General features: G+C 42.8%; 1 protein-coding gene across 1 annotated transcript in view; it reads right to left on the bottom strand.

The window, feature by feature from the left end:
• CLPB (caseinolytic mitochondrial matrix peptidase chaperone subunit B) overlaps positions 1–14,579 on the bottom strand; it is a 2,847,862-nt gene that overhangs the window by 736,497 nt on the left and 2,096,786 nt on the right. Inside the window, exon 8 of the mRNA XM_044073023.1 lies at positions 7,069–7,146. Coding sequence (XP_043928958.1) covers positions 7,069–7,146 — 78 coding nt within the window. The remainder of the gene's footprint in view (positions 1–7,068; positions 7,147–14,579) is intronic.

Genomic DNA, 14,579 nt, shown 5'->3' with positions numbered 1-14,579 from the left:
AAATTGTTTAGTCCTGTGTAAATAGAAACGAAGCTGTCTATGATCATCTAGCAAATGCAGCTTATATTCACCCGTGTTCTAGAAATTTGGAAAGAACACAGGCAGATTAATCATCTGGTTAACATTTGACTCAGAAGCAACTTTCGGTAAGAAAGAAGGGTTCGTGCGGAGTGAAACCCTGTCTTTATGAAAGATCAAGTAAGGGGGCACGGCAGACAAAGCTTGGATCTCAGAAACCCTTCTGGCCAAAGTAATGGCCACTAGAAAAGCTGTCTTCCAGGACAGGAATTTCAAATCTACTGACACTGCTGGCTCGAATGGGGGAGCCACCAACGCCTGTAGAACTAGGGTAATGTCCCAAGGAGGAACGGAATCCTTAACCGGGGGACGTAAAATAAAAGTACCTTTCAGAAAAGCCTTACACAATCTCAAAGAGGCCAGAGCATTCAGATTTTCGCCAACATGAAAATTAGATATGGCTGCCAGTTGTACTTTTACCATAGAGGAACTAGCCCCTTGATAGAAAATATATGACAAAAACTCCAACACTGCAGGAACCGGGGCTGTAAACAGATCTAGGTTCCTCTGAGAAGCCCAAATAGAGAAGCATTCCCATTTGCTGTGATAAACCTTCCTAGTGGAAGCTTTGTGGGATGCCACCAAAATATTCTTTACTGATGATGACAGACCGGGAGTCCTAGCAATCAAGGGAACTGGAGCAACCAAGCCGTCAGTTTGAGGCTGGCCAGATCAGGCTGACTGATGCCCGAGGGATGAGAGATGAGATACGGGCAGGGATCCAGAATCCGTGGAGGAGTTAGAGCATGAGACCAGAGGAAGTGGAACCACACCTCACCACACCTCATGAGGCCAGAATGGGGCAATGAGGATCACTATACACCCCAGTCGGCAAGCTTTCTGAAGAAGCTTCAGAATGAGCGGTAATGGGGAATAAGCATACAGTAACCCGAGAGGCCAAGTAAGGATGACAGCATCTCTGGGGGAGTCCTCTGATGAGGGGATCATAGCAAAGAACTCACTGCACTTCGCGTTGGAAGGAGATGTGAAGAGATTGCAGCAAGGGTGACCCCACGCAAGGAAGATCTCCTCCGCTACTGACTGTTTCAGCGACCACTCATATGGCATTAGAATAGTCCAACTCTGTCCGTTAAAATGTTGGAGCGTCCCGGGATGTGCGTTGCAATCAGAAACCGACTGGTGGAGATCGCCCACTCCCACACTCTCATGGCCTCACGGCAGAGAGGGTAAGATCTGGGTCCTCCTCCTTTGTTGATGTACCAGACAACAGACATGTTTGTCTGACTGAACTGCAATCGTCCACGGGAGAACAGTATGGAAGGCCTGCAACGCTAAAAGTACTGCCCTCATCTCCAGAACATTGATATGCAATCTGGTCTCGGTCTGGGACCACGTGCCTTGGACCGTCCTCCCCAAAAAGTGCCCCCCCACTCGAGCTGGGAGGCGTCCATGTTCACTGTGGCTTGGGCTATGGGCATTATGAAGGGATGACCTGGCGAGATTTCCAGCGATTGGAGTCACCAAAGAAGAGAAATCTTGCAGGCTCTGCTGATTCGTATTTGATAGTCCATGGGGAGAACTAACCAAGACCACTGAAGTACCCTCATGTGAAGGCACTCACAGGGAAGGACTGAAATTGCTGCAGCCATGGAGCCTAGGGCTTGGAGAACATTGTTCGCTGTTGGAGTTCTGGGGCCGAGGATCAATGACACATGAGCCCATAGATTCTGGACTCTGTCTCGAGTGAGAAAAACCTGCAATAGTAGAGTGTCCAGCCATGCCCCTATAAATTCCAAGGTCTGTGTTGGGTTCAAGCAGGACTTGGATATGTTGATGGTAATCCCTAGATTGACTGCCAGATGTAGGAAGGAGTCTCTGGCCATGCAAAGTAGATGCTTGGTGGCAGCAGCGAGGAGACAATCATCTAGGTAAGTGAACACCTGAATCCCTGAAGCCTCAGGTGAGCCGCTACGACTGCCATAACCTTGGTAAACACCCTGGGGGTTGTGGTGAGACTGAAGGGTAGGGCTCTGAACTGGAAATGATTGGCTCCCAGCCGGAAGCGAAGGACTCTCCTGGAGCTTCTGTAAATTTTGATATGGTAGTGAGCATCCTGGAGGTCTATCGACCACATCCAGTCGCATTCTCGGAGGTAAGGCAAAATGGACTGCAGGGTGACCATCCGGATTTTCTGCTTGGCTACAGTCAGGTTCAGGGTTGACAGGTCCAATATGGGCCTGAGGTCCCCCGTCTTTTTTGGCACTAAAAAGAACCTGGAGTAAACACCTAATCCAGACTGATCCGGGGGGGACTGGTTCGATGACCCGATTGTGAAGCAGCTTTGAAAATTTGTGCGCTGCTACCTCCCTTTGAGCGAGTGGAACATCCAGGAGGCACTTTGGATGGATGGGTGGGGCAACGAACAGGATGGAGTAGCCTCTGGATATAATTTGGAACACCCAACGGTCCATCATAATGGACTCCCAAGCCATTAGGTGCCATAACAATCTTCCCCCGACTGTCTCCAGAGCAGGACAGTCGGGCAACCCCTCAGGGTTACTGCGCAGGTCTGTCAGAAAATGTCTCCTGGGACCCAAAGTTCCTCTGGCCCCCTCTGCCTCTGGGGTGGTGTCTGTCTTGTCCCCTCTGTCTCTAGGGGATGAGTTGTCTTGAGTGTCCCGGGAAAACTGAGATTTTCAGAACCACATCTTCTTTTGCCCTCTCTGATTCCTAGAAAAGGATCTTTGAGGGCTAGAGAAGCGGACTCCGATGGCAGAGTCTTCCCATCCTTCTTGCTCTGGACCAAAGTGTCACGAACTGTCTTCCCAAACAGGGAGGAACCGTCAAAGGGAGCATTTGTGAATGAAGCCATGAAGAGGTCTGCGAATTGACAGAGTCTGAGCCAAGCGTGCCACCTCATAGCTACGTCAGTCCCAGCCTTCCTAGCCGCTCCTTCCATGGCATGGGAAAGAAGACACATGGACGTGTTCGAAACAGATTTCAGAGTCGACATTTTCACCGAGAACAGCTGCTTGTCTTCTGGCGGCAAAGACTCTGGGGGCAACACAGTGAATTCCGCGACTAGGTCTCGCTGGAGTCAGATGACGTGTGCCAAATAATTCAGCGCTCATACAGAAAACATCACTGAAGAAAAGACAAGCTTCCTAAACCGATCCACCGCTCTAGACTCTTTGTCCGGAGGGTGGACCGAAGAACTTTCCTGAGCAGGTTCTCTCTTGGTGGCAGCTGCAACCACCATAGCATCTACAGTGGATCCCTTGTACCAGGCCTGTCTGTCTGTGGGAGGAGAAAGGATCCTGTCTGGGCATTTCGGTATTGGCTCTATGGTATCAGGCTCCTTCCATGCCCTCGTGGTAATGAGATCCACTAATGGATCTGCAGGAGGGGACACCCAGGATGTTGATGGGCCCATGCCAAAGGCCTCCCGGAATACTGGCTCGTCCATAGAGGGTTTTGGGGCTGACCAACCTCCCCTCTGGCGGAGGATTTCCATGATGTCTCCAAAGGAGACATCCTTGGGAGGTAACTTGGGGTAACCTTCACCTTCATCCAAGTCAGTATCTTCTGTGAGGGACTCATGGGAGTCCATGTGCCTCCTCTTACACGAGTTCTTACGGGGAGCCTCCTCAGTGGGACTCTCTGAAGAGGGTTCATATGTCATGGGGGTTTCTACGATGGGATCTACCTGGGGGTCCTCTAGCACAGGCTGTCCCTGGGACAAGCTGATGGGAGTCCTGACCAAATCCACGGCAGCCTGGGCAGAGTCCAAGCCAATGGGCTGGGGTCTCAATCCTTGGGAGAGAACCTTCTCCACCACATCGAAGACCGAAGGAGAGCGCACCTCCTTAGCAACCAACAAGGAAGAAGCTCTCCCCGACTTCATCGTGAGGCTCGGGGCCGAGGCCAAGGTAGCCAGTGTTCTGAAGGAATGGCTCAGATCCGACAAAGTCGGAGCCGAAGGCACCTCCATTCCCTCGGATCCAGCTCCCCGTTCTCAGCCCTGAGAGTTGCTCGGATCTGAAGTCTGATCCGAGGAACTCAAGGTAATCGCCGGCGTCGAGGTTGGAGGGACCATCGGCACCGAACCCCCAGCTCCGAGGATCCCCGGATCCCTAAACCCCGAAACCGCAGGTCGGATCGGGGAAGGAGAGATTGGATGGAAGAAGGGCATAGAGGTCCCCTCTCCGGTCGGAGAGGGGCCTGGCAAGACTCCCATTTAGATTTGGGTCCGAATGAACCTCCACATCATCCTGTCCATGTCAAGCTCCTACCAACTCCGAGTCAACCGTGAGGAACCAACCGACTCGGATCTGGCTGGTCTGTGAGATGACCTCGAAGAAGGCCTCTGGTCCGAGGGCTCCGTCAGCTCCAGGGAGAACCTTGGGGAGTGGAGCTGAGGAGAAGTGGTCCTGACAACTTTAGCAGGTGGACTGGGAAATGGCTACCGCTCTGGAGACCGTTTGCTATGCCTTTCTGCTCTTTTCTCCTTGTCTCTCTGGTCCTTGTCTTTATCCTTTGATTTTAGACCCCATCTCAGACGACTTAGAGGGAGGTTGAGTCCCAGCCTGAGGGGAGGGGGGTTGGTCGGCTATTGCAGCCGATGTCGAGGTCATCGAATCCAAAGCAGAAACTGGTAGCAGGCCCTTAGCTACAAGCTTTGCCTTCCTCCCTTTCAACACCCTATGGCTGAACCCTGCACACACACTACATGGCAAAGATAGGTGGGGAACATCCAGGCAAATAACACACAGAGTGTGGCCATCAGCCGGTGAAAGCTTGTGGCCACACACTGTGCAATTTTTAAAAGTTGGTTTTGGCTGCTCAGCCATCGCCACACACCACTCAGCCAAAACTAAACCAACAAACACACACACACAAAGCATGGTTAGGTCTACACTACCTCACAATTCCTAACTTTTAAACTATTTTTTTTTTGACAGAAAAACTGACGAACGATGAAGAGGAGGAAAGGGATGACCAAAAAAAGACTACTCACTCACACTAAATATACACCAAAAAGTACAACTTACTGCACCCAACTTGGAGCTATACAGACTACGATGCGTACGCATGAAGCGGCAAATGAGATCTGAGGGAAGGTAGGAGATGTGAGGGATTATGGGTAAGGGGAGGAGCTTGGAGCAGATGCTTGAAAAATGTTGCTGGCTCTGATCAGATATGGATCCGAATACCCACAGGTTGCAGATAAATGAAGTTAACTACTACAGATCTTGGCATTTTAACAGGGGTGTGTAAATTTTTTATACCCACTGTATTTGTATAGATATTTTTATACCCAAAGCAAACTTCAAATAATTTTTCCAAAGTTAGATAGCAAATGTTGCAGGAGTGATGGAGAAGAAAGAGGTAACTAGGAACATGTTTTTTTTTTTTTTTTTTTTTTTTTTTTTTTTGAGTGTAATGAGCTGGCAGATTTCAAAAAATCCATACAGAATAGTATGTCCACGATACAGGGGGAGGAAATGGCTGTAACTATGGAAAAGATTCTTTTGAGCTGGGCTGTAGTATTTGAATTGTCTATACACAGTAAGGCCTTATTAAGTTTAATTCTGTTGGCTGCCAAAAAAGCAATTACTAAAAAAATGAACTCAAACTGTGAATCAACTGTAGAATTAATTAGTAGTACTGAATATTGTGAAAAAGAGAAAAGAACTGGAAGTGAGAGCTTTAAAAAAGGGAAGAAGCAAATTACATAGAAATAAATGAAATTTGTGGAACAATACATACAAAATAATGTTCGGGAGTTGTAAGATTTAAGGGAAGGCAGGAACTGAGTATTTTATGTAATGTTGGACTAAATGAGAGTTGATACAAAGAAATAAAACATATATACAATGTGTAATGTATGTAAATGAAAATGTTCACAAGGTTTGTTTTCTTTTCTATTAATGTATATGTATCTATGTCTTATGTGATAATTTAATAAGGCTATATGCTGATTACAAATTTCATCTTGTAGTCCTAAGTCTAGTGGGTTTACCTGGTTAACAAATGAAGAAAAAAAGATTTGAGCAGTATGCAGTTACACATTTTTCAATACTGTAAAAACAAGCATTTTAGAAAAAAAATACAATTTAGTAAAATATACAAAAGCAAACAATTGTTAATGTGGCAGGGTTAAATAAGTGTGTGTGTGTGTGTGTGTGTGTGTGTGTGTGTGTGTGTGTGTGTGTGTAGGATTATAATAATTTATTCAACTGCAATTTAAAACCTGGCCGTCCCAAACACATTAAAACATTAGAGCAAAAAAGCTAAATATTGGACGTCTAAAACCAAGAAACATGTCAAATCCCGAAACTCCACACTGCTGTGGATCCAGGAGTAACTACTAACATGGGTTCTGCAGGGGGTAATTTCCAGGAGTTTGATATTGTGAATCTTATTTGTCTGTTTTTTAATCTAATATGTTCAGGACTGCTGGATATGATGCCACAATCATCAATTAAGTGACTGCAAACAAAATTTTACATACACACACACACATATCTGTACATACATATATGCATACACAGACGTGTACACACAATAAAACTCTAGGAAGACAAATAATATATTTGCCAGAGTACAATTTTTCCTCTGTATTTTCTTTTTGTCTCTGTTTTAGCTCTATGTAGCTCTCTACTCTTTATGATGCTTATACATTATTGTCTAATTGTTGTTATAATTATTTAATAACTTTTTTCCCTGGATTCCGTCTATAAATGAGCTCTGCTCTGTAAGGCTTAGTCAGTCAACAAAAAGTAAAATAAATTCTGTCAACAGCTTTAGACTGTAGTCAGACTATCCATTATCCAGCACCATCTTTGCCACTGCCTCAAACAAGGCAGGGTACAATAGTAAAGAAATACTTTTCTTTGATTACACTACGCTGTGTGCTACACATGGTAACCTCTTCTTAACAGTAAACAGATCATTACATCTTTTCACCTCCACAGAATCAAGCATGAAGGGTTCAGCTAATACAGAGTAAGAAGCTTCCTGGTTTACCTATTCCTGAAGATCCTAGAAACAGGAAAACCAAAGGATGTTCTTCATCATACCAGCCATTTTCCTTCCTCCGGATAGCTGTATAGAAATAAAAATAAAAAAGAGAAAAGATGCATAAATCAATGACACAAAATTGAGTATAATTATCACTAAGTATACACGATGTTTTACTGCTCTCTGCCCACTCAAAGTTCTCTGAACCATTAGTGCTACCTAATTTTATTAGCTGGCAGGGACCAAGGGAGCAGTAATCAGGTTAGTATGGATCTAGATGCCTGCTCGGAGCCGATTTCGGCATGAGTTTTCTAGGATGCGAACTCAGCGTTGCCTAGGAAACAGCATCTAAGGAGGGCATAGAAAAATAGACAACTAAGAGGAAGAGGTATAATGTATGTATGTGTATTATGTGCTTGTGTGTGTGTGTGTGTGTGTGTGTGTGTGTGTGTGTGTGTAAGGGGAGGTTAAAGTGTACTGGGGAGGGTCAGATCAAACATTGCATGTGCAGTCTTGCACAAGAGTGCTAATCTGAAATTTGCTTCCCTTTCTCACTATCTGAAGGACAGTCTGAGAAATAAAATTCAGGGTCATCTATGTGCATACTGGCACTCACTACAAAAATGACCCAGATGCATAGTCCTGCCATGCACCATAACAAGGCCATCATTATGCAAGTTCAGTGTCACGGTATGTAACTTTTTCTGTAATATTGTCTACAGCCTTAATTTCACTCAAAGGCACGACTTGAAAAATCAAAAAACATAATCCAAGATTTTTACACCAGCTTACAAAAATCTTTATTTCATTTCATATGTATTTAGCAAAAGAGGAGTACAGTACACTTTAGTAAAGAGGATTAAAGCTAAAACCTGATAACATTTATCCTAGGTTAATTTTGTTTACACATTTGCCACTATGTGACTCACTTAACTGGACAAAGCTTCTGGTCCACCACTGTAGATGGGCCTTGACCCTGCTAACAAAACATATAACTGAAAATGGTCCAAAACTCAGTTAATAAAACATATACATTTATATACAGCTACATCAAATCTTCTTCTTCTTCTTCTTTCGTCTTTTCCCGGTTAGGGGTCACCACAGCGGATCATCCGTCCGCTCATGATTGGCAGTGGAGTTTTACCATGTCGAGTTGCCAGCCCGGCACCCAACCTTCCACAGAAGGCACACACACGCACACTCACACCTAGGGCCACAATTTAGAGTGTCCAATCCACCTACTGCATGTCTTTGGAATATGGGAGGAAACCAGAGCACCCGGAGGAAACCCACATGACCACAGGGAGGACATACAGACTTTGCACAGAAGGCACCACAGCCAAGAATCAAATCGGCTAATCTCTTGCTGTGAGGCGGCAACACTAACCTCTGCACCACCGTGGCCGCCCATACAGCTACATCAAATAATTAAAATTAAATCAGTGAACAGGAGTTAAAAACAGTGACCTAATGAAAGTGCAGATAATATGCTGTTAAGCACTTATTTTTGTCTAAAGACTGCATATACAGGACAGAAGAAATAACTCAAGCAAATGCTTGCTTACAGACAGTCAGTCTAGCACTGTTGAAAATAATGCAAAAGTCAATAAAAACCAATACTCAACAGTCTGCTATTACAAGACTTATTTAAAATAGCTCAGCCATCTTCTCTTTTCTTACCAACGTAACTATATTGGCTCATGCACACTAATTTAATTATTTGAACACACATGCCTGTATGTGTGGTAACAGATAAAAAATACAACCGCAACTATAAAAAACTGATTTACTAGACCAGCATAGCATCATTTATGTCTAATCCCAGGCACGTCTTTAGATCCAGGCATAATGTCAATGAAACCTATCTCCATTTCTTGAATGAGGTCAAGACCGCACCGGATTGCACTTTTCTCCCTGATATCATTTTTTGATTACTTAAACAGATACGTTTGTGAGTTGGCCTTTTTGTAACATATGCAGCTTAACTTTCTAGTGGTATGAGGAAGAAGTCTGTGCTTTTTGGTCTTTATAAAATAAAGCTAGAAAGATTCACCAAAAGTGTGGCTGGTGTAACAGTTGCAATGTCTATCAAGATGCGCCATAAAGACTTCGACAAACTGGATGTGTAACTAGCCTTCATGCAATCTTTGCTGTAGCTGTTTTCTAGTAAGAAGTGCACTATATGACACTCACTTCTCGTCTGTGGACTAATATTTTAAGATACACACATCAATATAACGCACTTTTTTTCTATCCATAAAATACACTATTTAGTAAATAATCAATGAAATACACCAGCTCCACGGTATAGAGGATAAAACCCTGTTAAAGACACAGATAACATGGGATTTACTAGCCAGCTGGGCAATGGTAGAGTTGATAAGGCAGGATGAGAGTAAGTGACAGACTCTAGCTCATTCATCCTGGCAGGAATGAAAGCAATCCAGTCTGCTGCAGTGCTAGCATATATTCCTGACAGAGGTGCAAAATATACATGACCTGGGATGTAGCTTTGGCTTTGCCAAGCTACATCTTGAAGTATGTGTTGGAACATGGCTGTTTGCACAAGAAGCCCCCCATGTCTAAGTGCAAGAATGTCAGCTGCTGGTGGAAAGGTTCTTGACAGAAAACAAATCTCTCCTGATAGCCAGAATGATGGCCATAACACAACCAACTCACATCTCCATACTGAGGAATGAATTGTGTTGGCTGTGATGGAAGGTAGATGGACAGCTGGCACAGGGAAGAGAAAAAAAGCATCAGTTTACTGATCACTTTTAGATATATTTTAACTGTACACTAAGTATGATACAGGCGTTTTACATAAAATCAGGTGTTTATTCACAAACATCACACATTTCAATTGAATGGAATTTTTCATTCTTTACTACTATGATCAACTCTCAAACTATCCATACCTCTAGCTGGTTTCTTCAATGGTCTTCTAAATCTAGAATATTTAATATCTGCATTTTCTCTGCACTTCTGCTATTCCTTTTGGGATAGTTCTGGTTGGACTAACACTGGCATAGCCCTTATACATCTCTGTACCTGTATGTTTCCTCAACGTGCAAATGACTCTCAGGACAAGACATTCATTTCTTAAAGAGGTGTCTGTTTTTTTCTGGACAACTGATCATTTTCCCCCAGACTACAAATGACCTTAGTTCAGCCGCTTGACCACTTGCTACAGCTTCATGTTGCAGATGCTGGGATACAGGATTCATGCTTTCTCCATTATGAAATTCTGACAGCCTTATTGTGTGCTTGCCACATTAAGATTTCTCTCTCTTTCTTCTTGTAACTCTTTTACTTTGCTTTGCATCCTTACTAAGTTGCAAACATCAATAATGTATTTTTATTTAACCTTCTAATCTGGCAGTTTGCCACACAAGTTTAACATTATAAGCTGCTAGAACTAGACCCAGCAGAACTTCCCGGTGCTTCCATTAACTATCTTTGTGACTCTGAACAAGTCTGGTTTGCATTTAATACTGAAAAAAAAAACAGTATTTGGCATAACTGAGACCTTTTTTAAAACTGTAAAAAAGTAACTCTTATCTTACTTCACAGCAGTGACAACACCCATTCATTTGGTTAAGGCTATATCATAAAGACATCAAAGCTTTCCATTTACTTTGGACTACATGCCTGAAGATGGTTGCCTACACACATAATCCGTACTTATCCAAAAATTTAGTTGTGAGATTAACTTGAATATTTATTTTGGCCACTGCATTTAAGTTTGCCATGTGCTTCATAGCTGTTTTATTACTACCTAATCATTCAGCTTGTGGAAAATCTGTTTTGGAATTTTAGCATTCCCGTGCTGCAATGATATGACTTGCTGTAAGTTGTAAGTTATTCTTTAAGACTCCGTTTTTTGCTGATAAGAATTTCACATATATAAAAAATAAATAAAACTTTTCAATGTGGCAATCAAGAAATTTAATCTAATTTAAGCGGATCATCTGTTTCCATTTCTTCCTGTCCTCTGCATCTTGCTCTGTCACACCAACCACCTGCATGTCCTCTCTCACCACATCCACAAACCTTATCTTAGGCCTTCCTCTTTTCCTGTTACCTGGCAGCTTCATCCTTAGCATCTTTTCCCCAATATACTCTGCATCCTTCCTCAGCACATGTCCAAACCAAAATAATCTTGCCTCTCTGGCTTTGTCTCCAAACCTTCTAGCCTGGGCTGACCCTCTAATATACTTATTCCTAATCCTGTCCACCCTCGTCACACCCAGTGCAAATCTTAACATCTTTAACTCTGCTACGTCCAGCTCTGACTCCTGCCTTTTTGTCAATGCCACTGTCTCCAACCCATATAACATAGCTGGTCTCACTACCCTCGTGTAGACCTTCCCTTTCTCTCTTACTGGTACTTGTCTGTCACAAATCACTCCTGACACTTTTATCCACCCACTTCATCCTGCCTGTACTCTCTTCCACACTCACCATTACTCTGAACTGTTGATCCCAAGTATTTAAACTCATCCACCTTTGCCACCTCTACTCCCTGCATCCTCACCATTCCTCTATCCTCCCTCTCATTCACATACATATATTCTGTCAGTCCTGCTGACCTTCATTCCTCTTCTCTCTAGAGCATATCTCCATCTCTCCAGGGTCTCCTCCACCTGTTCCCTACTCTCACTACAGATCACAATGTCATCTGCAAGCATCATAGTCCACGGGGACTCCTGCCTGATCTCATCTGTCAACCTGTCCATCACCATTGCAAATAAGAAAGGGCTCAGAGCTGATCCTTGATGTAATCCCACCTCCACCTTAAATGCATCCATCACTCCCACCGCAGACCTCACCACTGTCACACTACCCTCGTACATATCCTGTACCACTCTTACATACTTCTCTGCACTCTCAACTTCTTCATACAATACCACAACTCCTCTCTAGGCACCCTGTCATATACTTTCTAAGTCCACAAAGACACAATGCATCTCCTTCTGACCTTCTCTGTACTTCTCCATCAACACTCTCAGAGCAAACACTGCATCTGTAGTGCTCTTTCCTGGCATGAAACCATACTGCTGATCACTAATCATTGCTTCCCTTATTAACCTAGCTTCCACTACTCTTTCTCATAACTTCATGCTGTGACTGATCAATTTAATCCCTCTGTAGTTACTACAGCTCTGCACAATACCCTTATTCTTAAAAATCGGTACCAAAACACTTTTTCTCCATTCCTCAGGCATCCTCTCACTTTCCAAGATTTCATTAAACAATCTAGTTAAACACTCCACTGCCATTTAACCTAAACACCTCCATGCTTCCACAGGTATGTCTTCTGGACCAAAAGCCTTGCCATTCTTCATCCTCTCCATAGTTATCCTTACTTCCTCTTTGCTAATCCACTGCACTTCATGATTTACTATCCAAGAAATTTAATACATTACAAAATTCTGGGTACAAAAAGAAAAAAAAATAAAATCACTATGCAATTAATGCTAGATACAGAAGGATAACATTCACCAACTTGAAGCATATTAACATAAAGAAAAGACATTACAAATATGCTATACTGACACCATTTTTCAACAGAACAAGTAAATATTGATCTTTTAATTGTACTGCAATAATTATTATTATAAATGGCATTAAGAAATTTCTAAAGTTCAAAAATGAAATGATTATACAATGCCAACTAGTTCACCTAGACACTGCAAAACCAGGATGTAAAAAGGCTATAATTACTGTAGTTATGATATATTGCAATTTGTTAAATTTACTACAGGTTACTGAAAATGAAACAGTTCTTCAACACAGAATGTAGGAAAACAAGCTGTGCAACGCTTAAACGATTACCAGAAAGATACATTAAAGGGTTCTAAAACTGAAAGAGCAGCTCTGAAACTTCTAACATGTATGTATTAATTATAATAAACAGAAACCAATACAGCATAAATAAAACCAAAAATACTTTGTGAAATGGGCAGCTATATAAAACTATACTACTGACAAGATACACAGGAAGTATGTCATGCTCAGACAGTACTTATGATGGACCTTAATTAAGCAATAGACCACTTGTTACTCTACTGGCATATATCCATTGCCAAAGAACAACATGACTACTGATAAGTAAATTTTAGGTAAGGTAACGGACTATAAGTATGATTCCACATCAATATTAACTTGGAAAAATAAGTTCATATTTCAGATAAGGACCCAATTATTTGGCAAGTAAACACCCAAGTAAAACTTAGAATTGATAATGTAATTATAAAAGTAAAACAAAATTATTTTTTCTTGAAGTAGTTCATTCAGGATGAGTTATTTTAGAAGTGACATTAACTTCAATGAGGCAATCATGAGAAAATTTAACACAGGCAAGCTGATGTTTTTAAATTCTACTTCAAAAAAATAAGACTGCTAGAGATTACATTGTTTTCTATCAGTTGTAAAAGATGTAAATAACTAATACAGGAAACAGTTCACTGCAGAGAGATGCATTATTTATTATAGGTTCATAGGTAGGTTCCCTGGCTTACGCCACCCAAGAAAGTTATTTTCCTATGCCACTGTCGAGCAGAGACACAGAAGTGATCCCCAGGGTGTATTTCCTATTTCCCATCCACTCATCAAGATTTTTCTTGAAGAGTGCTAATGAAGAAATTTGCTTGACATAGATGGGTAGCCTGTTCCAGAGTATGGGAGTCTCTGGGACAGGAATCTATCCCTCCAGCATGTCCTGTTTATTGTGGTGACAAGGTTTAGGTCCCTAGATCATGTAGCTCGGAGGGATTGGGATTTCTTTAGCTGTAGCATGTCCAACAGCTCTGGGTTTGACATAGCTTTATATGTTAGGCAGAGATCACCTCGGAGTAGGCGATATGCTACGGAGTAAAGCTGGAGTTTTTTGAGACGGTCAGTGTAGGGCATCTGTTTGAGGCCAGTAATCCTCTTTGTGAGGAACTTCTGTGGCCTTTCCAGCTGCTGCAGATGTCTTGTGAGGTACATTCCAAAAGGGGCACTGTAGTCTATAATGGGTCTAATGAGTGTCGAGTAGAGGGGAACAATGACCTCTTATTTCCTAGATGAGAACCTTTTTATGATGAGGTGTGCCACGTAGAAGGACTTCCTGATTACTGTGGCGATGTGACTATTAAACGACAGACTACTGTGCACCTGGGTCCCAAGGTCTCATCACACATTCGGTGTTAGACTGCTGTCTATGTAGCAGTTCATGGGTATAGAGTTTTTACCAAAGGGGATGGCAATGCACTTTTTGGCACTGAGCTTGAGGCCATGGCTCTGATACCAGGCATCTGTCTCAGTGAGGCCCTTCTGTAGGATTTCCACATCATTTGGGGACTTGACTATGATTCCTAGCTTGCAGTCATCTGCGAACTTTGTTAACAAGAGGCCTTCTGTGTTAGCCTGTACTTCAGAGAAGCAGATACCAAACAGGAGAGGTCCCAGGACTGAACCCTGTGGTACTCCACTTGTCACTAGTTTGAGGTCAGACTTGGAGTGTGCAACTT

The sequence above is a fragment of the Protopterus annectens genome, chromosome 5.part1 (genome assembly GCF_019279795.1).
Source record: "Protopterus annectens isolate FY-2018-M chromosome 5.part1, PAN1.0, whole genome shotgun sequence".
In the NCBI taxonomy this organism is placed as follows: domain Eukaryota; kingdom Metazoa; phylum Chordata; order Ceratodontiformes; family Protopteridae; genus Protopterus; species Protopterus annectens.
The sequence above is the reverse complement of the archived record's forward strand: the minus strand, read 5'-3'. Positions and strand labels throughout refer to the sequence as shown.